The 26,566-nt window shown below is 44.6% G+C and overlaps 1 protein-coding gene across 1 annotated transcript in view; it reads left to right on the plus strand.

Moving 5' to 3' along the window:
• PAPPA (pappalysin 1) overlaps positions 1-26,566 on the plus strand; it is a 183,010-nt gene that overhangs the window by 50,345 nt on the left and 106,099 nt on the right. The window contains exons 3-7 of the mRNA XM_063353366.1: positions 2,396-2,541; positions 7,087-7,380; positions 11,422-11,614; positions 18,524-18,645; positions 24,452-24,959. Of these exons, the coding sequence (XP_063209436.1) occupies positions 2,396-2,541; positions 7,087-7,380; positions 11,422-11,614; positions 18,524-18,645; positions 24,452-24,959 (1,263 nt within the window). The remainder of the gene's footprint in view (positions 1-2,395; positions 2,542-7,086; positions 7,381-11,421; positions 11,615-18,523; positions 18,646-24,451; positions 24,960-26,566) is intronic.

The following is a 26,566-nucleotide window of genomic DNA, read 5'->3' on the forward strand; positions in this document are numbered from 1 at the left end:
CGTTGTCTGCTCTGGATGTTGTCTGCAGTAATAATCCATGTACAAAACAGTCCTAGATATTGAAGCATATAGTCTGTATGCAAGTGAGAGCGCGGTTATGGCCGTGCACTGAGGATATAAATGAGGATTGGATTGTCTAAACAATAAGCAAAGAGGCAGCTGAGAATAAAGAAATATTAGTTTAGATTATTTGAAAGAATAAAAGAAGAGTGAGGATAAAAAAACGGTAATCTCAGGAGGGGAGTTTGATTATAGTTACTCCTACAGGGATTTGCATGGGCCGTAAAGCGTCTGCATCCAGAGTCAACAAGCGCAGTCCCAATACAGACAGTGGGGCCTTCCCTTCCCACTGGGATACAAAACACACAAACATTTTTCTGCGCAATGCTTCTGTTTCTGTCCTATTCTCACTTGCACAGTGTATCACAACACTCCTACATTCTCTCTTACACTTTTGCTCACTGTCTTTTACTGATGCTGCCACATGTGCAGACATATCACCCCCTTCACATGCACACATCCTCTGTCACATATTCCCCCGATGCGCTTAGGCTTTTGTTTGGAAATGCCCGTTACCTCCCATATGTAATTTCAAACTATTGCTCATGGACATGTATAAGTATGAGCCCATATTTGGAAAAGATGTTTTCAAAGGCACAAAGAAGATCCTGGAAATCGATTATGCACAGCCTCAGAACATTGTGCAGACACACGCAGAACAAGCTTGAGGAGCTAAGGGAAAGATCTGTGTATTTTCCATAGAAGTGTTGGGAACCGTGGAGAGATGAGAAATGTGTAAAGGGTCAGAGTGCTGACCTGTCCTTCAGGATGTCATCCACATTTGATTGGAAGATAAACACTGTATGGAATGGAAACATACCCTTCCACTGGTGTCCCCAAAGAGCACGTCTTCCTCCATGAGTCAGCGAGGGCCTGGGGACACCCAGCCATGAACTATTTTGGAGGCAATGACTTCAGCAAGTGGCAGGGGAAGCTATTGTGGAAATATGAATGTGTTTTCCATTGGGGAGTCCTCCAGGGAAGGACAGAAAGATCTTGGTGTTGAGCCAACTCCCCTATTTTTTCTTCACCCTTCTGGGAACGAAAGCCTTGCAAAGTATGCGAGGAACCCTACTTACTGAATGTGAGTGTGTTTGCTTTGTGAGAGCTACATGAGACCTATACACATGTGGAAAGGGGGACTTCAGGAATCAACCTGCTCAAGACCATCATGGTGTCCTTTCCTTGCAAGCTGGTCAGCCGCGCTTGACTCAGTGTGATCTCTCTCTCTGTTGTTTCCACCTGTCAGGTGAAGATGGTACAGCCTGTCTGTGTTTTAGATCTTATGTTAACTCAACACTTCATATCAAAAGTTAATGTGGGCTAGAAACAGGGAACCAATGGGTTTACTCTTATGCTCCACTTTCTCCAGCTTTACTCGGAGTTAGAGCATTGTGGTGCCACGGAAAGCACCATGGTACGCGCTTTGGCAAGTAGCTCCTGTATTCCAATATTGACAAAATCATAGAATCATGGAATGGTTCGGGTTAGAAGGACCTTAAAGATCATCCAGCTCCAACCCGCCTGGCCTGGGCAGGGACACCTCCCACCAGACCAGAAATCTACTCCTTTGGAGGAGTGCAAAAAGTACTTCCAACGGCCATCAAGCTGAAGAGATTGACTTTGCTTGTCTGCAAGCAGACTGCTCTGTGACCGCCAGACATCCCAAAAGCTAAGAAGAAACGCTGCTCGCCTGGGAAAGCGGGGGACCTCAGGAGCCTTAGGAATTTATGCCACAGTATGGTACCACTCCTGCAGAGATCTTGTGCAAGGAGATCTCTTGGCGCAACTTTGCTTGCTGGAAATAGCAATTCCCAAACACCCGTCCTATGTCAGGGTTAGACCACGTGCATCTCAGCAGAATTGACTGCCACTGGTGCTAAAGGAGTAACTTTGGGAGCTGGTATTAGTTGTTGCGCGAGCCTGAAGATGTGAAACTTGTTATTGTGAAGGAAAATTAGAGGTAACAATAATAAACAGCTTAGAGGAAATGGGCAAGGTAACTGCTGATATAAAAAGATTTACTGACCATAATACATGGTTAATTACATTCATAATAAATAGATTCCTATACTTATCTTAGGAATGTGGACAGCTTTATGTATTTACCTTGGATTTTGTGGCCTTAGTTAATCAATGGTCTGAAGTCCTTAGCTGAGATTCACTATATGAATGCAAAATAATTGAAGTTTGGGAATGGGTTATTGAAATATTTCAGGTGACTGGTACGCAGGATATTATAAGATCTTTGCTTGGATTGCAGCACTTCTTCAATACTTTGTTGCTTTTTCTGTCACCTTTAGGAAAAAAAAAAAAAGCTTTTCTTTTTCTACAGAGCCTACTTAGATGTCAATGAACTAAAGAACATACTCAAACTGGATGGATCCACACACCTCAACATCTTCTTTGCCAATTCCTCCGAGGAAGAGCTGGCTGGAGTGGCAACTTGGCCCTGGGACAAGGAAGCCTTGATGCATCTAGGTGAGTGATAAAGATGTTTCTTCTTTGTAAAGCATTCTTTTGAGGCGCTAAGAAGGAAAGACAAATATGCGTTAAGCTCTGTTCTGATTTCTTATCATTCCTCTAACATATAGTCAGGGGAAAAAAAGTATTTCACGATTCCCAGATACTGGCTCACAACCAGGAAAATATTAGGTTATAAACCCAAAGCATATTATGGTATTTGTAGATGATGTCAAGCTGAAAGTATTTCACCTTTTAAGTGAAGCTACTTTGCAGGGCATTCGCTCCATGGGAGCACTTTGAGAAGAAGACTGGGGGGGATAGGTGGGGGGATGCTAGACAGAAGTGAATTTTTAACCTTATCCTGTTAAGTTCTGATCCTTAGTTCATTACTTAGTAAGTATTCAATTAATTGTCCTCGCAGACTATAGTTCACATTTGTTGCTATTTTTCTCTACCAATGTGCAAAAGAGCAAACTGCTGAGAGATTGTGTTTCTAATGTTCATTTGAGTGGAACTGGGAAGAGCTCACTGCCCCGCAGGTTGCCCTGCATGTTTCATAACCAGGTTGCCAAGTGTGGCTGCTGGAACCCAGGTATGCAGACAGAGCCCTGCGAGCTCCTGGGTGACTCATTGCCCCGACACCTGCAGTGCCACTGGACCTTGTGGATTTTGTTCCTTGCAAAATGTCAGATGAACCTCAAAAGGTTCAGAAGGCAGTGACTGAGTCTGGATCTACTTAACTGCACAAACCTCCCTCGGGCTGCAAACCTGATCTGGTCATCTTATAAGAGCAGGGATTCTCACGTTTTCCAGATATTTCTCCGGCTTGTCCAGACCTTCCTAGGCTGGAAGTGAAGTCCAATTTCAGCCAAGTTCAGTCTTTGTGTAAGGCTGTTTCAGCCAGTTTTTATATTACCCAACCCCATGTTGAGCAAAACAGAAAAGACGTGGCAAATGTAAACCTAGACGAGGAGAGCAAAATATGGTGTTTATTAGTCTAAAGCATACTATGAGAGCTGAGCTGCGACTCGAGCCATCAGTCAGGGAGGCTTTTCCATGTTCAAAAATACGTTACCCCAAAACCTAGGTGTTACTAACTCTTTATAGTCACCTGTCTCCATAGCTGAGAGAGGCTCCGTGGTCAGACCAAGCAGTTGGAGGTGGCTGCCCTATTTCAGTTAGTAAACATTTTATTACGCCATCCAGCTCCGCAGCTGCTCTGGAAGAAGTGTGAGCAAACTTCCTTTCCCAAGGACTGGCACTGACACACATCCAGTCTCCTGCCGAGCTAGGCTGGAAGTGAAGCCACTTCTACTCTGACTTGCCTTCAGCCCCATCTCCATGGGCTCCTGCTGGGAGCACCCAAACCAGAAGATGCCGTAAATACGTACCAGCGTGCGTTCCCCATGGCAGCATCTTCTGGCAAAAGCAAGGATAGATGCTAACCCCAGCCTCGACTAGCGCCCACACTGATGTGATTTCTGTTGCTTTGTGGTAGGAGATTCCCCTTCTCCCGAACCAGCCCCACAGTCACTCTGTTTGCTTCTGATTGTGCAACAGTATGGGTTTTGGGTGGGAAACATTAGCCCTAATGCCACTGCTGGACTGAAATAAGTCTGCAATATAGCTGATCCTTCTCTAAATGAGTATTTTCACAGCTTCCCTTGGTGTTGCCATGGGAGAGAGCAGAGAACAAGGGGAGAGCTCCAGAGCGCCAAGGAGAACCTTCTGCAAGAGGGCTGGGGCTCGCCCAAAGCCCTGATGAGTTCTTCTGTCACTTCGTTAAGCTAATTGTCAACATCATGCCTGAGCAAAACAATTTAAATTCAGCTCCTGCAGTGTATTGACAGAATTCATTGACCAAAAAAAGATCTCACGAGAAAAAAAGACATTAGCCAACAGTTTAAAGTTGACTTGCAGTGGAAAAAAGTAAAAATAAATAAATAATGGTCATAATTTCCTGTCATAATAGCCCTCCCAGACCTGTGCTTGGTCTGTAAGAATTCATCTTTAATCTTTTTTACTCTCTTCTATAAATCCAATATGTACTTAATAAAAAAATATGAAATATGTCCTGTGGTGCAGATCTAAAGGCTGGGATAGAGATTGTCTGGGTGAGGGAGTTTATCTTTTCTGTAAAACTGCAATTGATTTAGATTCTTGACAGCTGTGAAAAATATAAATTTTCAACAAAGGCAAAAATAAAATCTCCCTTTCCAGCTGCCTCCGGGCTGTCCAATGCCAGAACCATTTACCCAGCCTTTATTTTGAAGGCACGTCCTGCTGAGGAATTTTACCGATACTTCTGCCATTGGAAACCAGACCCTGGGAGTATCTTTGGGAAAGAGACCCCTCCCAAAACAATATACCAGGGTGCTCTCTGGGTGTAAATGGCTCCACGTGGGTAGATCCCAAGCACTGAAGGACTCGGAGCATGCATTGTATGAAAGGGGAGAGAGGGATGCAAGGAACGTGGGGGTTGCAGTGGCTGCATACTGGTGGGTCTGTAGACAATTAATTGGGCGTGTGGAGAGCGAGCGTAAGGACCAGTTCAGGGCTGTGAAAGGGATGTGGAGATGCTGCATGTGGCATAATAGGCGTGATATTGCAGTGCGATTGATTTTGTTCATTCTTTTGTGTCTGTATTTAAATTTTGCAGCTCAATTTTCTTAATACGATATGTGTGTTTGTATGTGCCCATGTGACATCTCTCTACTCTGTGTGTGTGTAGTCACACATGCCCATGCACAAAGCGAAAGTCTTTTCTCTGTTGCTGTGTGTGCATGTGCCCTTGCAAGACATCCAGAGTGGTCCTTCCTCTCTCTTCAGCACTGATAAAATTTCAGCTGAAAGACTGTATTGTGTTTGGACACGGTGCTTGGAGAAAAACGTGAGACAACTGGTGAAAACTAAAGGAGAGCAACAGTCAGGGAGGTCGAGAAAAAGGGTTGAGCTACAAGGAAAGGTTGAATGGATTACAGTTATTCAGACAGAAGGAAAAGAGCCTAAAGTGAGGATGATGACAATCTCATAAAAGCTGATGAAAGGGGAGGAGAATCTTCTGTTCTTCGTATCCATGTGAGGCAGGACTTGAAGTCATGAACTTAAATTGCCAGAAAATCAATTCAGATTAGATGTGAGTTAAATCCTTGCAGCCGTAAGGATACTGAGTGCTGAACTGATTGCTGGGGCAGTCATGTCATCAGGGGTTGTAAAGAGACCTTAGGCCAATATGTGTGAGGGATGGTATAGACCTAATTGGTCCTGTGTTGTTTGAGACTGGAATTTAGATGACTTCTTAAGATTTTCTCGGTCTTATTTTCCTCTAATTCCATGATTATTGCAACCAAGTCTCCAGGCAGATGAGAAGGAAGAGTCTATGGTGTGTCAGAACCTGGTGATCTCATCTTCCCTGCGCTACAGTCACTGATAAAGTTCCTCCTGCCAAAACCTTTTCTCTCCTCATTGTCACCACATTATTAGTATACCACATCCAAGATTTATTTTCCCACTATAACTTTTACAAAGCAGTCTCCCGTTCTCATGGTAGGCAGTATACACAAACAGTTTTAAATAAAAGGCTTGGAAAAGTTGAGGTCAACAAGCTAAATAAAGAAAATACAAAGCCCATCATAAATCCAAAGGTACATCTATCTAGCTGAGCTAAAAATATAATTCTTATGATTAATTCAATATACTGTAAAGCCTCACTAATTTACTATTTGCTTATCTACACATCTCGTAATTCAAACAACAAAAAAATCACTGTTGGTTTTCTTTGTGCGCATTTAACAACCATGCAATTCTTTTAGAACTATCACATTCCAAGATTTCATATTTTTTGACAGATTAGACATGCATATTCATTAGTGGACTGTGCAGTTCAGATCAACACAGTCTGAGTGTATGAAGGGAGCGTGTTTCTGCCAGTTACTTCAAAGCTGTCTGCACCATCAGAGCACGCCCTGCAAAAACTGTTCCAGCCTTGCTCTATTCTGTTTTCTTTGTCCAGCTATTAGTTTGCAAATATTGGTGCAACCTCCTGCAATTTTTAGGGTGTTTCAGAAGTTAATAGGCTTCTATAATATCTTTACCCTGTGGAATAAGACACAGAATGCTCCAGGTATGTTTTGTTTGGCTCTTGATATCAAATGCATTGCTTACACTTACCGGGGCAGAATCGTTCTCTTTAGACACATTAAATTATTTGAAGTTGCACAGTATGAAGTAATTGCACATAGAATTTTTCTCTAAGTTAACAAACAAACCAAATTGAGCATATTCAGTTGAAAGACCTGTTGTCACTCTGTTTTTGGTTTAGGACATTGGGCTTTATCCCATCCCACGGTTCCTCATCCTTAGAGCCCCAGGTTTAAGGTGAGATTAAACCTTGCTGTGCACTTTCTGTGAGCCAGCAACGTGCCTGATTGTGCAAAAAGCAGTCTGCGCTACAGAGGAACTTCAGTGGATCTGCCCTTGGGATTGTCTTCCTTTCCCTTTCTCTTCCTGTTCTGGGGAAGACAAGACAAACACAGAGGCTATTCTCTTTTCCCCTTGCAGGTGGCATTGTGCTGAATCCCTCCTTCTATGGAATCCCTGGCCACACGCACACAATGATCCATGAAATTGGGCACAGCCTGGGGCTCTATCACGTCTTCCGGGGAATCTCAGAGATCCTCTCCTGCAGCGATCCATGCATGGAAACAGAGCCCTCCTTCGAGACCGGGGACCTCTGCAGTGACACCAACCCTGCTCCTAAGCACAAGCTGTGTGGGGATCCTGGACCCGGCAACGACACATGTGGTTTTCACAGTTTCCTAAACACGCCGTTCAGTAACTTCATGAGCTACGCAGGTAATTCGGTTTCCTCGGTTTGCTGGTGGTGTCTGTGGTTGGACAAGAACAAAAAGTAGCAGTAATTACCTCTGATTTCTACAGTCCCTGTCACCTGGGGCTTTATGCTGACATGTGTGTCCATTGGTCTAGGACCAGGCTTGACGAGAGACCAAACTTCATGGCCTCAGGAATCCCTTCCAGTTCTGCTGTTCTTTTTTTCCCAGTTTTCCCCAACTTTACGTAGTTTCATTTGATGACCAGGCAGAAGGTTTGGGGGAGGGAAGAAATGAGATAAGCATTAAGAAAACACCTGCTAAAGGCTGTCCAGCAAATTTGACACCCTATTTCCCTGGGATCTGGATGCCTGATCTATGAAGTCTTCTTTGAAAAAAACAGGTTCAGAGATTGTTTACCCTCTCCCAAGGAGATACTGAATGTCAGATGAATATTGATACAACCAAGGATAGACATGTGGTAGGTAGACATCTAATATGACACTAACCATCCCTCCAGGTGTCCCATTCAAATACCGTGTTTATTGTTTTGGAGTCAGTGTGGTTCAGCTAGAATCATTCACATCTGAGTTTCATCCTTAGAGTGTGAGTACTGGGGTAGTGCCTGGGTCAGGATTGCTCTCCTGGTCAAAGACTACCAGTGTGCTGTGCTGATTTATGCTGGGAGTTCAACCACAAAGGCTCCATATCAGTACGGTAAAACCACCCCCCCCAGGAGGAATAAGCTGCTTAAGCAAAAGCCTGATTTTGCAGTTCTAACTCTGCAGGCTCCTGTAGGCACAGCTGAGTGGCTCAGGGGTGCTGGTTGGTGGCTCTCCTACCAAGAGAGTGTAATGCAAAGAGGGCAGGAGCTCCTGTGACCCTTGCCCGTCTGACGAGGGTGACGTGAGGTCCTTACTGCACCCCTGGAAGTTCAAGGGGAGTTGGAGGATCCTCTGTTATTTTCCAGAAAGAATAGGGAATACCTTGGCTTGTATTTCGCCTTATTTTGGGTCACAGGGTCCAGCCATGATGGAGGTCTGTGACATTGAGCTGACAGCATCAGCAACAATTTAAGGGTGCCCAATATACTTACAGCCACTGAAGGGCACCTTTATACTCCAGGCGAAAACACAGATTGCCCGCTCAAAAGGTCATAGGAGTGCTTATTCTGTAATAAAACTATAGAGAAGCAAAGTGTTTAATGTCATCTGGGGCACAGATTGAAATGATTTATAACAGAAATGCTTTTATGCCCTTCATGGCACTAGCTTAGTGATGCTTAGTTTTCTCTTTATTTTTCTATTTGTTTAGAGGGTGGTTTTGGGGATAAGGATACGCGCACTGAGTCAGCTCTGCAGCGTGCTGAGCGCTTTTGTGCGTGTGTAGGGCAGAGAGTCTTATTGCCTGATACAGCCTCCTGGTAACACCACACCAATTAGTCAGTGCCACTTCAGATGACAACATCCCCCCGCCAAATCTGCTTGTGTGTCTGTTTGGAGGGGTGGAGTGTGCGTGTCTCGAAACGCTGAGGTCTCTTCTTCCAAAGAGAACTTGCCTTGCCAGAGCTGAGACAGAGGCACACCACCGAGATGCCTATCTGCGCTCGGGAGCTGCCTGTGTGCTGGTGTTCTGAGCAGAAACCTTTTTTCTTTTTCCTTGAAAAATTAAGTGAAGCGACATGATAGGCATCTCTAGAGCTCATGCATGAATCTGTTTGCTTTTCTGTTGTTGCCAGTGGAATAAAAATATATCAGGATATCAAATTGCTGGAGAATTACCTTTGAAACATCTAGGTTGAGGTCATGCAGCCCTAAACGTTGCCTTTCTTTCCTTTCTGTTTTGCTGCTTGTATCCAGCTTGATCACATTGTGTTTGTCTGTCTGGCTCTGCCTAACATCCATCTGCCCAGTTACCCCCAGTTCTGTAGCAAAGCACTGACTTAAAGGGTAATTTTTCCTTCCCTGAAATAACAAGTTACGATGTCCAGAACATAAAGAAGTGTGAGAAATTGGACTTGTGAAGTATTTTTACAAGTCTGAATAGCCATGGTGTTCCCAAGTGAAAAGATTAGTCTTTTAGATGAGTCTTCATGAAATCATCAGGAATTCTGCCCCTGAATTCTGTTGGAATAATCATCCCAGTAAAGTCCCTTGAATTTCTCTATTACTTCATCCGAGGATCTTGAACCTTTGTTGAAATCAAGTGAGATACCCTCTCCTCTCCTCCCCTCCCTTCCCCTCCCCCAGGACACTGTGCTGATGTTCAAACAGATTGAGAATGCAGGTCATCTTTCTCCTGTGCCATTGTCTCACTGCTTTGTCCTGTATATATTTTATTGTTCCTTTATGATGGCTGTTAAGGGCCTTTGTCTCCTTCTGGGCTTCCGTGAAGAATATTTATGGCTTTTACAGCATGCTCAGGGATAGACCATTGATAATTATTGAGGAAATCCAGAGATGCCATGTTAAAGCAGCTTTTTGCATACCCACAGGGATTTGTAGATATTTTTGAGCTGGTGGTGTCTGGTATCTGCTGCGCATGTTTGATGAGGAGAGGTTCACTGCTCACGGAATTAGGAGAGACATGGGGGAACATGTGAGCTGACGTGTCCTTACTGTGGTAGGGCTGCATTTGGGGCTGTCATTTGAGCAGGATCCCAACCGAAGCTGTCTCCTTTTGCTTGCGTCTCGGGGAGGATGTGGTAAGGTTTTAAATTAGCCAGCAAATTCACACTTCTCTTTAGAACGAATTCATCTTTTTTCGTTCCTCTTGAGTTCCACAGGGCACGGACTTGAAGACATCAGAGCATCTAGTAAGGCTGTTACAATACTGAACTGCCAACTTGCACGCAACCAATTCTCTGAACAGCCTTCGGTGACCTGCGTCTTCCCAGAAAAGTGTATTAGTACTTGACCTGTGCAAAACCGTGATTGTTGTTTGTACGGCAGCAGCGTGCAGAGGTCCCGTCCGCGACTGAGCTTTACTGGGCTGGGAACTCTGCAGGCACATGTGAAGAAACACTCTGCGTTTTCAAGAGCTTTCCATCTGACAGGAAGAGTACCAGAAAAATGGTTAAAGTGCTAGCAATAAGTTCTTCAGCATAGCTTTTCTGGGTGATTTTGCACAACATATTTATTCCTTCTGTGATCTGCACAATAGAGAAATAGTAATTTTCTACTTCTCCGGGGCATGGTAGTTGTAAAGTTGTATGGTGTTCAGAGGGCACTAGATGTGTTCTTGTTGCCAAATCATGTTTGTGGAAAACAGATGGAATGAGAAAAGGATATTTATGGGAAGTTATCCAGCAAAATCGCTTCTCCATTTTGAATGAAAAAGAAATTTGAAATACCAAAAATGTTTATGAAAAGTTCAGAAAGGGTTTAGAATTAAAATGGTAATGGGGGAGATTTTTAATAGAAATAAAGTTATTTTACTGCACCAAAAATTTACATTTTTAATCAGTATTTGTAATGCTTTTTTTAAATTGATGTTTCAGAACATTTTTATTTCTTCATTAGAAAATTTAAAAACTTTAGAAAAATTGCATATTTTTAAAATTCCTTATTCTTTTAATTTAGAAATCTGTTGAAGTCTATTGCACACAGTTTGCATGAATTTCAGTCAGTGCTTTATCCTAACACTAGCCATCCTTTGCCCTTTTATCCTGTCCCAGAGATATTCTTTTAGACATGAAATTCTTTTAGGCCCAGACGTCCACTGGTAGCCCCGATTCTGACCAGAAGGTGCTGCACTGAGGCTTTCTGTTTCTTCACCTCCACGTGTCTCTGTCTCATCTGGAGATGACCTCTAGGTGCTTCGTACGTATCCCGGGCCAGAGGGAGAGAATGTTATTGACATATATTTTCCTTTTTAACTTTTCTTTCCTTCCACCTGCCTCCACAAGTGATGACTGCGCTAATTTGTTCACAGGCCATTAACTTTGGAGTGCTGCGAGAACCCATCCCGGCCCTTGCAAGAACCTGCCATTCACCAGCTCGTAATTCTCTCTCTTGCTCCCACCTTATCTCCTGTGTGGCTGATGTGGCTTTTGTTTTAATTTCAGACGATGACTGCACCGACTCCTTCACGCCCAACCAAGTGGCCAGGATGCACTGCTACTTGGACCTGGTCTATCAGAGCTGGCAACCTGTCAAGAAACCGGCTCCCGTCGCAATTGCCCCCCAGATTGTGGCTCGGACCTCCACCTCCGTCACCCTGGAGTGGTTTCCGCCCATTGATGGCCACTTCTTTGAAAGGTGATCACGCGCTGCTCTGTACTCTTGCACTGGATTGAATGAAAGGGGAGAAATCGGGGAACGACGTGGGGCTCCGCTCCAGGAGCACAGATTTATCATGTGCTGTGCACAGTCTGGGTTAAGGCTCTTTCCTAAATTGGTTCATACTGAGGAGGTTATTGATCTGTTTTCTGCTCTTCCTTTCTCACTGTAGCACTTGGTTGAAGGCCATTGATTTGCCATGTAAAGGGCAAATCTTTTTCCATATGTTATGGGAGGAATTTTCAATCAGCCCTGTGATTTCTGCTGTTATTGCTCCTCACAAATACCTGTGAGCTTCACCTCTGCCTGCCTGTTCCCCCTCCTCCTCTTGCGTGTTTCTTTTGCAAGGACAAAGTTCCTTCTCATTTTTCTCACCCTCCCAATCCATGCCTTATGTGTGTGACTGGATGTGGAATGTGGAACCACCTCACCAGAAAAATTTCCCAAGTAACAGGCAATAGGACAAAAGGAGACAGCCTCAAGTTGTGCCAGGGGAGGTTTAGACTGGATATTAGGAAAAAATTTTACACTGAAAGGGTTATTAAAGCATTGGAACAGGCTGCCCAGGGAAGGGGTGGAGGCACCATCCCTGGAGGTGTTTAACAGACGGGCAGACACAGAGCTCAGAGATATGGGTTAGTGACAGTTTTTGTCAGAGTTAGGTTGATGGTTGGACTGGGTGATCTGAAAGGTCCTTTCCAACCTGGGTGATTCTATGGTTCTATGACAAGATGAATCTTGTTTCTACTCCCGCAGCGACGACACAGAGCTGACGGGCGGTGGAGTCTCGCGGGGCAAGGAGGTGGCAGGGCTGGGGACAGGGACCAATGCTGCCTCCGTCCCTGAGCTGCAGGTCTGAGATGGGAGCGGAGCAAGGCAGAGTCAAAGACCTGAAACTCTGAGTTTCAGCAAGTGGCATCTTGCTGCACCCTGAGCAGAGCATGTCGGTCAGAGGATGCGTGTTTGTGTCCACAGGCATGCAGCTGCCTGCTATCAATAAAAATTAAATGAACGCAGGGCTCTGGACATGAGTTGCACCACTTTGCAGTTGCTAGCTGGAGCAACTCTACCCCAGGATGACCTGGGCAACTGGGTAGTTCTTCTGCTCTTATGCAGCGTAAGAGTATTTGGATGAGCCGCAGGAGCTATGGGAGTCCTAGCAGAGAACTTCCCAAGTGATTGACCTTCTCGCATTACCGTTACCTCACCTTCCCTGTTTGCATTTCTTCTCCCCCTTTTGCTTTGTTATTTTATAGAGAACAAACTTCGAGTGTCCTTCAGGACGGTAGTGGTACATATCACAGGAGGGCGAATTTACAAGCATATTAGCGCTCAAAGAGCTGTCTCAGCAACTGCTGCTTTGTTCAGTGAGAGCACCTTGAAAACCACTGCCTCCATCAGGGATGAAGCTCCTTCCAGCGCTGCTAGGACACCATGGCCATTTCAGTGGCCAGCTTGCACTTTATCCGAGTAGGCAGATAGCTGTTATTTTCTGCTCAGATGAGATTTTCCACCTTTATTGCAGATTAATACAGGCAGGGTAATCAAATCATATTAGGAGTTGATAAAGAGAGGTCGTGTGCTCTGAGCAGTGTTTGCCTTAATTGCAGTTTTGCAACTGAACCCTTTTATTCCCTACATGTGAAAAGGACTTATGTGAAGTTCTGAAAATTAATTCAGAATTTTTTAGCCCATGATCATTTTTAGGTAAATTAAATTTCTCCAATTTAATTTAGATTTCAGAAGATACTCAGTACGTGTTAAATAAATACCATCTGCCTCTTAAAACACATTGATGCAGAGTTAATTGTTACGTAACCAAATATGTCTTTATTACATATTTCTTATAACTCAATCAATATGTTCTTAATAAACCCTAGTTAGTTACTTCTTAAATAACATACAGTGGATAGCCTGCTAAATCTAAAATTTCATAACAGAGTTATATGTTAAATAAATAGTGGTTTTCTAGAAAAAAAAAAGTCCTTTGGGTTTTCAAATCTGTGTGCTCGGTATTACTGAGGAGATTTAAAGAGACAGCCTCAAATACTTTGAGCCCAATTCCTTGTTAAAATGAGATTGCCCGTGCTAACAGATACAGAAATGTTGCTGTGACCATTTAAACATGTCACTGAAATATATCCTGTCTAAATCATGCCCACATTTCTGATATATTAATCAAAACAAGCCACGATGGCAGTATTATAGTGACTAACACCGGATAAGCTCGCGTGCTGAAGTTCCAGTCCCGCTGTGTCCAGCGCTGCTCGGTTAGAGATACGTGCCTGTATCCATTTGTAAAATTGGGTCACTGTGCAAGACAAGTAGGAGGTAAAATTGGCCAAGGATAATCTTATCTGTGTGTGGGAATACTGTAAATCTTTGCAGATATTTTTACACAAAGTGCACACCATGGCCCAAATTTTACTTGCCTCACTTGAATGAATAAACTCATTCACTTCAATGGGACTATTCATGTAAAAAACAGAAGACTGATACTCAACTGCTGAGTGCCTTGGGCCTGGTTTCTAATGCACAGAGGCCCCTTCCATGCTGTTTTGACAGTGTAAAAGGGCCTTAAAAGGATGAATGGCGCTGGCTACATTAGCAAGTATTGTGGCCCAATATAAGTAGATCTCTAGCGCAAAACAGTTGTTAATGAAGACCTGACGTCAACACTGTAGGGGTCTTGGGGGGGGTTGTTTCAGCCTAGCTCTAGCCTGGCCTCTGGCATCAGCAGTTGGAGCGCATCAGGTGTGGTCCTGGACACGTCTCCGCTCTGGTTTCAGGCAAAACAGGGTCCAGCTTCCATGCTCCTGCACTGCTCCGAGTGCTCTAAGTGGGGAAGGTGAAGAGTTTCACCTCGAAAGCTCGCTCCTGATCCAGCGCTACCGTAGGCACACTCAGTGTAACACAACTTCCTTTCCTGTCCCTTTTATTCTCTAGGGCCGTGCATAGGCAGTGACCTCTGCTTAGTGAAAATCAGGAAGGGAAAATTTAGCCTTGTGTTTAAAAATGTAACTCTGAGCTGGCTGCCTCTGCGGGTGAGGTCCTGACGGGTCTGCGGTTGAAGGGAGATAAAGCATGGAAGTAAGGACCACTTGCCTTTTCCCTGCTCAGGTGCAACGTTGTCACGGGTGCCATGGTGTTAGCTGCTTTTCTTTCAGGGCCTCAGTTCTAGGAATGACATGATTAATTATGTGGATTAGGGGACAGAGAGTAATGCTAACTCATTGTTCTTGTAAATTTGGGGTTGGCTATCCTGTGTCCTCACACCCCGGCAAGAGTAGCTACAGGAGCTGTGCACAGAAGTAAAATCTTCTTCCTGACAGACCCTTCCTACCTCTTTAGTGTGTTTTAATTGATGGCTGCCACATTGCCCTACAGAGTCATTTACCTGCACATAAATTTGCCAACGTGTGTTTGACGCTAAACTCCAGCAGCTGTTTGAGCTTCTAAACATCTCTAATAATCAAACGTAGCAAGAACCACCATTTCTTCTTGTAGCTACTGCACACGGGAGTGGAATAATTCCCATTCTCCATCCTCCCATTAAAAAAAAAAAAAGCATGAAAAATGTCGCATGCGTGTATAATAATATGTAATAATAAAATAATAATAGAGCCAACAAAACAAGTGAAAACAAGTGAGAAAAAGAAAACTCTATTCATTTCCTGGCTGCATCTATTAGATGCGTTCATCTGCTGTCGCTAAGCATCCATTCACGCGCCTCCTATTTGATATGCGTAGGCAGGATGTAAACAGTTATTGTAATAGGGCTCCGCAGCAAATTCTGCTTGGACAGAAAACTTTGAATGCATCTGCTCTTCCAAGTTTTCATTGAGGTGACTGCATTCATTTCCATGAGTCTGATGCTATCTCGTTCATAGCAAGCAAATATTTTGGTCAGTATGGTGTCCCACATCTAGATGGCTGGGCTTGATAATCGCTCACTTAAACCTTGCTGGAAAGTTTCAGTGCCTGGGAAGGGAGAGCACCAATTCTGAATTTCAAGTAAGGAGATACAATTCAGCCTCAAAACAGGCACTCTTTACTGAAAGGAATGACAGATTTTTACTGGTTTTGAGTTGCCCACGGAACTGGTGCTGGCCCCGAAGAGAATTGTCTCTTTTTCACTAGTAGTCTTTAGATTTTGAATCCACTTCTGAAATATCATGCTGTAGGAATGAATTCCTCCTGCGCTCTGAACTTCATCAGCTGGAATTTCCCCAGTACTTGGCTTATTAGAAAACAGAGAAGTCCGGATTTTCCATTACCCTGCACTTTGGGGAGTCATGTGCACCAGTGTATAAGGTGTCAGATACGCTATCGTTCCTAATTAATAGTGTTTTGAACCAATTTACGCTCATTTTGTCTTGGTGTCAGTGGCTGCATAAGGTGTAAGGATCTGGCTTAGATTTTCATAAGCCTGTAAATGCGATTCCATAATTAGTTCTGACATTCATGGCTATTCGTAGGATTTGTGTGCAAGAGTCTGCAGACCAAAAACTGTAACCCAGGAGTCATCCCCTGTGTAACTCCTTTCAGCCAGGGGAGTTACATCAGGGTTGAGTTTGGCTCCCAAATTGGAAAAGTAAAAAGAGAAAGTTTGCTCATACATAGCCATTCCCACATGATGCTCCTTGTGATTTCTCTTACCTCCAAGTCCTTGCTGGTAAAAGGAAATGTTTGTCCATAAGCCTACAGTTTTTTCCACCATGGCAGCCTGTGATGAAATTGTATAGCTGCTAATTTGAGTAAAAAGCAGTCCTAATTGTGGAAACTTGGCTTTCAAAGCCCTGTCCTCATCCAGGACCAAGCACTAATGCCGGAGTCTCTGTAGAGGAACTGAAAGATGATTATTGCAGGGACTTCTCTCCTGACTGTTGGTGCATGTGTCTGAAAAACAACTGTGCAGTAATAACTCTGTATTTTGATTTCTCGGTACCTTTTATTCTGGATTCTTGAATTTGTTTGCATCTGTTATTTAGGCAAGCTGAGGCAGACGCTTAAACCACTGCTAAAAAGACAGCTGAGAAGTGCAGTAGCGAGGCAGCATCATGCCAAAGGTGCAGGTGGGCGAAATGAGACAGAGAAGTTATTTGCAACATGCCCAAATTTTTTCATTACCAGGGTTACAGATCATGCAAGAGGACGGCACCTTTGCCTCCCTGCTCTCTGTTCTACTCCATTGCCACGTTTTATTCTTCAGATGTTTTCAGCAGGTGCATCTCTTTCTGCATTGTCTGCGAGTTCAATCATTCCCCATCTCTTTGTGTAGGGGTGGCTGTGGGCCACAGTGAAATGGATACAAGTTTTACCACTGATTTCATTCCAAGTCCCCCCCGTTGACAATCCCTGCTTCCGCCTAATTAAGCCGAGAGAAAGTTGACTTTCAAATAGATCCCTGTCAACAAATCGGAGATGCTAAGCTGCGGAGCAGCTGAGCGTGTGTCGTCCCCAACACCAAAGGGAAACGAGATTGTAGAGCCTGAGAGGGCTGCGAGGGTCAATTTACAGCCCGGTGTCCTCGCTGAGGATCCAAAATAACTTCTGCCTAAGGATCAGAATGCCCTTCACCAAGCAGTGCTGGAATAAATAAGGGAAGATGGTTAAAATTTGCATAGCTGATTATAATAATTGATGACTTAATCCATACTTACTGGGGTAGCTTAGAGAGTACACTATGTGTTACACGCAAATTGTTTGCCTAAAACTTCTGTCCTTTCCTAGGTGCATTTCATCTATAAGAAGATAATTAATTTTTTCCTTTCAAGGGGGCTGAGTGCCCACTTGAAGAACAGAACAATGAATTCTGGAAAATAAGCAGCTTACTGAGATGAATAACCACACATTCTGGGTCATACACAGTTCCAAATTTTGTGACCCCAAGGAACGTAGGGCTGAACTGTGTGAGTTGCATCCTCAGCTGATATAAATCAGCGTACTGGTATGGAAGTTATTAGAGTTACTCCAGTCTACATCAGCTTAAACCCTGATCTTGTGAATGTCTTAGCAAAAGTATTTGCAAATCAGTGTTTAACTGGGTTTTCCTGTTCAACTACTTCTGATGATAGTGCTTTATTGACAGCTGCTGGTATTAAATGTGTTGTGTAGGTGAAGTAATGTTGGCGTTGGGCAGTGAAGTGCCTTGCTTAATGCCATGTTATGCCATCTGATGGCATGGAGCCATAAGATGCTCCAGTTCAGAAAGAGCCATCAGCTGGTGCCCAAGCTGTCAGGTATCAAATCCAGTTTCCCCTGCGAAAAGGATCCAGGGTGTGTTCTTTTCTGTGTGTTCATAACCCACCCCTTTTCCAGGCTTTTAACGATCTGGGCTGTGATACACCTCCAAAAGCCAGTCCTTGCCTACTTAGCAAAGGTATTTTTCACACAGCAGCTCTGTCTGATGTTCTCAGAGCCAGGGACTTTACCTTCTCCCCTAATCACCAGTAAGCAAGCCCAAGGCCTTCGTGATCCTTGAGATACTACAAGTTCAAGCAATAAATCCACGGTGGGAGAAGAAATAGATCTGAAATCTCCTGAGGCCAGTTTCTCTGCTCTAACCACTAAGCAACACGTATTTTCTTTTGTTAGGGTTTGATCCAGTTGTAGTGCTGGGGAGGAGAGGTGGAAGTTAAATAGCTGAGCATGGTTTCACAGGTTGCTGTCGTTTTGTGCTGGGTGGAGGACTCCCAGATGCTGCCTGTGCAGCCCGTTAGCCCAAACCTGCAGAAGGTCCGCATCAGAAAACACTCTTGTCAGTGCTGTGAGAAGAGGGTTAAGTGGAACTGAATTCTAAGTCTTATTGCTTTTAATATAGTTGAATAAGCAGCTCATTCAGCTGTTACTAAGTTGGTGTGTTTTCCTGTTTTCCTGGCCTCCTAGAGAAGTGGGATCAGCATGTGATCTGTGTGCGGAAGGAAGAGTCCTGGTGCAATATGCCTTCAGCGCCTCGTCCCCGATGCCCTGCGATCCCTCGGGGCACTGGAGCCCCCGGGAAGCAGAAGGTGAGTCACAGGGCTGGGGACAACGAGGTGGTGGGGAGGGGGGGAGACGGGCCAGAGCAAAAAGGAGAGCCACAAAGGCAGAGGGAAAATCTGAGAGTGACTGATCATACCTGTACATAGCACGAACAAAACTAGAGGACAGATGAATACATTGTGCCCTGAAGTAGTGCCACTGGCTGAAATACCTGCGTTTTGGCCCCCGTGTCCTGACTCTGCCCATGAATTAAATGAATTCCGGGAGCTGAACCTGAATTTCAGAAAGCAGCAGAGTGCCAAGAAATGCTAACCATTCACATCTGCCAGATGAACTCCTCAGGGGAGCTGTTTACTCCTTCTACTCCAACTCCGAAAGTTGAAGAATTACATGTCATTTATTTGGGCCTGATTTCTGCTGCCTTCACTTTCATTGAATAGTAACGGGCTGCGCCGGCAGCCACGCGGGAAGGAGATTGCCCTTTGGGCAGGTGCTCTGCAGCATGAACGCAGGTGACTACGTCAAGCCCAGTCTAGTTCAGGGTGTTTTGCAAGTCGTGCTTGCTGCTCCGCTCTAGAGCACGTTGGAGGGAGCGTGGTCTGCAGAGCTGGTCGTACAGTGCCATTAGATCTCCATCATTAACTCTCCTCCATATGCACCTTCCGTTACCTAAGTAGGTGGATGTGGTAGAGCATATTTAAGGTTGTGCCAGGCAGAGGTCAGTAATCACAAATTACGGTTTGGAAAGAGCAGAGTGTTATTTTAGTCTGTCCGTCACGAGCTGTTCCTTTGGGAGCAGCACACTCTGGGCTTAGACTTCGCCGTGAACATACAGGTGGGCCAATCTCTGGATTTTGCAAACTCATATACAGATATATCCTGACATTAAGGGCTTCTCTGTCCTGCGGCTACAGTACGTGGGAGTTATTCTACAATGAAGATTATTTGTAAGCTGATACGGTGATACATGCAGTGCCTGCTCCCAGGAGCCCTCCCTAGTCCTTCAGTGCAGCACGCTGAGTCCCCGCCGCGTGATGGGACAAGATGTGTGGGCAAGCGTCCTCTGCCCCACGCACTCGTCTCCCAGGGTGGGGGCCCAACAGAGGTTGCGGTTCACTCCAACTCACCCTCCCAGTGGGGACATCCAAGGGCCAAGGCTGCCAGGCACAGGGCAGAGCGCGCCCGCCCCTTGGGTGGATGGTGTTGAAGAGCTCCATCCTGGGAAGCAGCTCTCCAGCTACGAGTGTGACTGGATTATCAAGTAAACAGGATTACTGAAGTCTGGATCACTCGCAGTAGTGGTGCAGGGTAGAAGGTGGAATTTCCCCTTAGCCAAGGATTACAAGACTTTGAAACCTGGTTTCGTTTGGAACAAAACCTGAAACTTTTGAAATTCTCCATGAAGGAAAATTAAAAACAAGAAGTGTTTGAGGCTGGCCAAAATGTTTTGTTTAGCTCATATAATTCCTCTTTCGTGAACTTCAGTTAAATGATGACATTTGAAAATATCCCCTTTTACTATATAATCTAGGGCACAGGCAACTTTTAATATCAAAATGAAAAGTGTTTCAAAGAGCAAAAGTGAAATGGTTTCTTCCAAAAATGTCAAAACACAATGTTCCAATATTGTTAGAACTTTCTTCCCATTTTGTCTTCCAGAATAAAATTTTGGACAAATAAAACCAATTTTGCAAAGTGTTTTGATTTTGAAAGAACTGCATATTCCATTGAGATATGCAGTTCCATCAAAATTTCTCCAACGAGCTCTGATTTGAAAACTTCTAGATCTCACACGTCTTGCCAGCGGCGTCATTCCTAGAGAAACTAAGTTGCTCTAAGATTTATTACTCAGCTGCATTTTGCATTTAATTTCCTCTTCTTACAGTGTGTGCCTGCATGTTCTTAACTATGAAGGGTGCAGTCTGATCCTTATCTACCTCATTCAGTTGCTGTTGTGCCGTGGCTCTGGAAAGAAAATTTGGGAATCCTATCCTCTTACTACGTTAATAAGTTGTCTCCACTTTAGGGCAGAAAATACACCAAGTGTATGGTATTTTGTTGCTCTGTAATTTTCTGTCATCGCCACCACACTCCCTGACATTCAGGATCTTTGACTGCTTGCACTTGGTCTGAGTTACAAATAGCACAGTTAGATCATTGTCTGGCGTCTTTAATTGTCTATCTGTGAGTACTCAAGCATGCAAGCTTTAAATTCACTTTCTGCAGGCGTTCATGTGTGTAAATCTCCAGTGCTTGAGTGTTCATGGAAAGTGAATACAAAAGAGGCATAAGCATGGCCAAAATGAACTCATTTTAAAATTTGAGACGACACTCATGGAAAATGTTTCGTAGTACTCATCCAGCTTCTTACCAGAAAACCACATTTCTCACGTGTCTCTGGTTGGTCTGATTTCATTTTCCTGAGGTCCTGTAGCGTTGTCACGCTGCACGGTTACCCCAGGTAGTTGACCCTGGCTGTGGTCTGGGTTATGTGTGAGCCGTGCCCATTGCGAAACTCTGCCATGGGGCCGGTGTCCTTCCTAGTGCCCCGCTTGTGCCCAGCGTGGTGGGGTCCAACCCCCCGGCTGAGGTATTTTGTGATTCTTTCTCAGCCAGTTGTGCCTTTCGCATGAGTGGCGTTTGCTCCTCGGCAGCAGCTGGGGGAAGGCACTAGATCTCGGGCAGTTCTGATTTACCCTTTACCTTCACCACAGAGCAAAACAGCTTTAACCTGCCTGGATTCTCACCAGCAACCCCAGCTAGATAAACAAACCTTACAGCACCTCCGCAACTCAGCCAAAGGGGGCTTTTATATATTAAAGGTGATTTTGGCTCAAACCCAAGTACGTACCTTTGCTTTCTGTGCAATATATGCATTTATCAGGCAGTTCCTACTGCCTGGCTCACTATAGGCTAAAAGAAGCGTGAGAATATAGTAAAAAATCTTACTGCCTTAGTGCCCTGCCTTTCCCAGTGGCCAATATTTCACTCCAGAGCGATTAATTCTGTATTTGCAAGTGGAGTTGTCTCACTTAGACATTAGAGTCCCACTGAAAGGAGGTTGTAGGGGGGCGGGGGGCGGTCTCTTCTCCGAAGGAACAGCGACAGGACAAGAGGAAACGGCCTCAAGTTGTGCCAGGGGAGGTTTAGGGTGGATATTAGGAAAAATTTTTACACTGAAAGGGTTATTAAGCACTGGAACAGGCTGCCCAGGGAAGGGGTTGAGGCACCGTCCCTGGAAGTGTTTAACAGACGGGCAGACACAGAGCTCAGAGATGTGGGTTAGTGATGGGTTTTGTCAGAGTTAGGTTGACGGTTGGACTGGGTGATCTGAAAGGTCCCTTCCAACATGGACAATTCTGTGATTCTATGGATGATCCCTTTGTCTTGAACATGTAAGAAATGTGGCAGGTGAGTTTTAGTTGTGACAGTGTCTGCATCCCGTGTGGCTGCTGATCCCAGCTGGCTCCCCAGACAAGTGTGTCGAGTCCCTGTCCATGTGCGGGGGCAACGGAGGGGTGTTCATTGCCACCACTTCACTTAACTGCATGACCCGCCAGGCGGTGGCTGTGGCTGATGTTTTTGGGGTGGCCTCCCTCCCAGCCTACCATCCTTGCTCTCTAACCAGGAGATGGGATTTGACTTCACCTCACAAAGCTCACATTCACGTTTTGTTAGGCAAGGCATGATGATGTATGAGGTGCTGCTCTGTGACCGATCTTGCTGATGATCTCATAAGCTTAAAGATTTCAGAACCGGGTGCACAGGGGCAGAATGACTACTACACTATTACTTTTTATACGCAAATATTTGTAATTTTTGAAGTATTTACCCATCTCTAGAAATCTAGAGTTACACGGAATAAGGTTTCCATCCTCTTCTACAATTAAATGAATGTTTTTTACCCAGGTCTAAGTGTCTGATGATATTTAAGAAAGGGGCTCTATATGTCAACTTCATTGAGGTTTTTAATCTATGGATGACTACAATCAAGCTCCCATTTTGGGGTGATGATCTGCATTAAACTCCCTGGAGGCTGAATTCAATTCACGTAGCTCCAGGGATCACACCCAGATCTAACAAAACACGTAGGTTTATTCACTATTTAAGTCTTACAGAGGCCTTGAACTGGAAAAGATGAATTTGCCGGAACCCAAGGGGAGACCACTTTTGAACACGTGCTAGGCTGTGAGCCATGAATCAACTCCATTTTCCTATCTGTGAGATGGCAGTGATAAGAGTCACAAATCTTTCCCAAGCCCTCTGAGATACTAGAGTTAAAAAACACCTTCTTAGGGCTGCAGGCAGGAGCTCGCGGTGACTTCTGTGAGAAAGTCATCAGAGGGCCCAGCCCAGCGCATGCGGACGGCAGCGAACGTTGTGAGATAACGTGAGTCAAAGCGGGTATTCGCTACTCAAAATGATCATAGACAGTACTTGCAAGCTTGCCAGGGGGGAAAAACTTGAGCGTGTTAAATGGAACTCTGGCTTTCTTCAAATTATATCGCTGCTGCGGTCTCTCCAGATGCTGAGGTTAGTGGCTTTCCCGCTGCTCTGTGGCATGCGAGGAGGAGAGGAGGGCTGTGGGGCATGTGTGGGTGAGGGAGAAGCGTTGGAAGTTGTGCATCTGCAGGACAATTGCGTTGGATTGTGGGGAGACACCGGGAAATCTGCATCTGGGTTCATTTGGTACGAACAGGAGAACTCCCCGTGCTGTTTATCCTTGACAGAAGAGGCACATTTCTAACACTTCATTGGATCACAGACAATAAGAATAACCTTCACACATTGCCCTTTTCTCTTTAAATTAGTAGTGATGTCCTGTTTGTTCCTGTTTGCCCGGTGCTTTATCTTACTTTCTTCCTCGATTGCAAGCAGCTGTGCTCTCTCTTTTTTTCCTTTGCCTTCTCCATTTCTCTCCTCTCCTTACCTTTCTTTATCTTTACTTTTCCCTTTCTTCTTTCTTGTACTTTGCCTTCCCTCTGTCCTGCTTGCTCCCTTTTCGTGTCATTATTTGGGAAGGAAGAGGGAATTCATAGCTGTCACTGGATTCTGTTACCAACTGTTCCACCCATCTGACCTCTCTGGATCTTGCAGTCCATGATTCCGTGCCAAATTGTAATGTTACCATAGTATTTGGGAACCCAGCAAGCATTGTGGCTTTCATTAGTTTTTAGTAATACCTCCCATGTAGTTAAACATAGCCAACGGTGAGAAATGTAAAAGTACAAGTGCCTGTTGTTTCATCACAACGAGTGCAAAGAGCCAGCTCAGACCTGGGCTCCATGGGCCTCCGAAAAAAGGGGTCTTACACAACGTGCTAGATTAGCCTGGAAATGGTATAGGAGTTGCCCCTCAACAGCACAGGGCAACAGCTCCTTGGAATCAACAAAAGCCCTTTTCTTGTCTTTGTTAAAGAGGAAAAGGTAGTATTAGACTGAGAGGCAAGGAAATAAGTAGGATCACGGAGGTGAACTGAAGGCAAAGTGAGCGTTTATCAGGTAAAGTACCAAGTGGAGGGGGTAGAAAATACCATCGCTTGGCACAGGGGAAGGCACTAGAGATAGGACATAGAGGACCAGACGCACTGACACGATGTGTGCTGTCCCCTCCAGCTGGACACTGACACTGGGTTTGCATCTCTCAAGCAGCCAGGAGATGTTGGAGTAGCATTCCTCCTCTCTGTGCTGGCCATTCTGCTCAAGTAAATAATTAGTTTCCTGGACAGATGCGCTCTCCTGCCACCAGTTTGTCTTTCAAGACTGATGCCAATGATAACCCATGTTCTCTGACTTTTTTGTGCCCTGTCTTTGTTTCCTTCTTTCTTTCCAGGGCACCCTGATGTTGAGCAACCTTGTAAATCCAGTGTCAGAACATGGAGTCCCAACTCAGCAGTCAACCAACACACAGTGCCCCCGGCCTGTCCCGAGCCTCAGGGCTGCTACCTGCAGCTGGAGTTCCGTTATCCCCTGACTCCAGAGTCCCTCACAGTCTGGGTGACATTTGTTTCCCCAGATTGGGACTCCAGCGGAGCGGTGAATGACATCAAGTTGCTCACCATCAGCGGGAAGAACATTTCTCTCGGTCCGCAGAACGTCTTCTGTGACATCCCATTGACCATAAAGCTGGATGCGGGACAAGTGGGCGAGGAGGTGTATGGGATCCAGATCTACACTCTGGATGAGCACCTGGAAATTGATGCTGCCATGCTGAGCTCCGTCCCCCACAGCACGCTCTGCGCGGACTGCAAACCCATCCAGTACAAAGTGGTTCGGGACCCTCCTTTCCAGTCTGGCTCTCCAGTTGTCATCTCAAACCTCAGCAGGAGATTCGTAGACACGTAAGTACTGCTTTCCAGAGAGCTGAATAGACTTGTTCAGAGAAAAACAATAACCTGTTCTTCTCATCCTGTTAATGTCCAGCATCACAATTGATTTTTAGGATTTTGAACTAGATAGACACACCAAGCATTACCAGGAGAGGATATTCTCATAGTTTGTCTCTGGAACCAGGAGCATCACACTCAGGTGATATAGCCTAGAATTTCATAGATAATTTTTGAGAAATTTCTGGGCTAGTCGTTCAGAGTCGTGAAATTCCGGCTTTCCTTAACCTGAAAGGATATTGCAAACTACCTGAGCTATGATAAGTTAAATGTTCAAGATAACCTCTGGAGTGACATAGTCATCATTTCCTTAGAAATCTTTTGAAAGTAACGTTTCAATGGAGGAGACAGGATGGCTTTCAGTACTGGAGCACCAATTAACTGCTAAAGAAAGGATGCAAAAAATACACTTGCATGTTCAGGTATAGAAATGAGTTTCAACCGCTTTCATTTTCTGCTTTCATGTGTCACTAAAAAACCTTGTGGTGGAGTGGCATTGTTCTAACACAGCGAACGTGCCAAATGTGCTGGTTTTGGTGTAGGGACTGAGTTTTTTCCCAGCTGCAGTTATGCACGTCGAGTCAAGAGACGCATGTTTGTTGAGGAAAGTCCAACTTCAAAATATTTAACGATTTCAGGAGATCCACGGTCTACCCGTAGGCATTGTACAGCGGCAAGAAAAACATCTTTTGCATAAGATGATTCCCTGGAAATGATTCACTCTTCTGTGGGAACAACATGAAGCTCTTTTGAAAAATGAACACCAGATAAAAGGAAACCTGCTAAGAAAACTGCACTCTAATTTAGAAAAGATGATCTAATTAGTACAGCTAATATCAAGGAAGCATACATCATTATGGTCTTCTAAAGCATATTTAAATATAATAAAAATGATTAATTCACAATTCAGTAATCATGAGCTACCATCCCTTTCATGGCCCAATTATACAGCTGAGAAGATGCAAAACGTCCCTACGGATTTAAAAATTCACGGTAACGAACAATAGTGAATGTAAAAACAAAAACCCAGGACATCACTGAGGTTACTCATGTGCTGAAAGTTAAGCATGTGCTTAAGTGCTTTCTGGGGTTGTAGCCTTGTTCCAACAATTGCTGGCACATAACATGAGATGAATATTGGCATATTGGAAACGTGGAAAACGGTGAATTTTCCCATGGTTTTGCTGCGAAAGCATCTTTGCCTGAAACCTGGCCCACTCTCATTGGAAAATGGGACTGGTTTGGTTTGAAATATTTGCATACCTTAGCACAAGTTCCCACAGAAACAGGTCCAGTTTTGAGTTCATAACAAAATGTGAAGAAAAAAAAAAAAAAAAGCCCCAAAACATAACTTGGATTCTGAGTTCTGTTCCCTCGTCTTTTGTTACGATTTTGTGGGTGACTTCTGGCTTATAGCCAGCTGTAGCGAAAGGGTGCTCTAATAATTGAATCAGTAGCCAGGGATTAATGAGAATTTTCCTGTGCGTCGCTGAATAACTCACACGGGGTAACATTACTGTACCTCTCTGCGTGCCTCACCTAGTTACATAGCCAGCTAAAAA

This window comes from Chroicocephalus ridibundus, chromosome 15 (assembly GCF_963924245.1).
Source record: "Chroicocephalus ridibundus chromosome 15, bChrRid1.1, whole genome shotgun sequence".
In the NCBI taxonomy this organism is placed as follows: domain Eukaryota; kingdom Metazoa; phylum Chordata; class Aves; order Charadriiformes; family Laridae; genus Chroicocephalus; species Chroicocephalus ridibundus.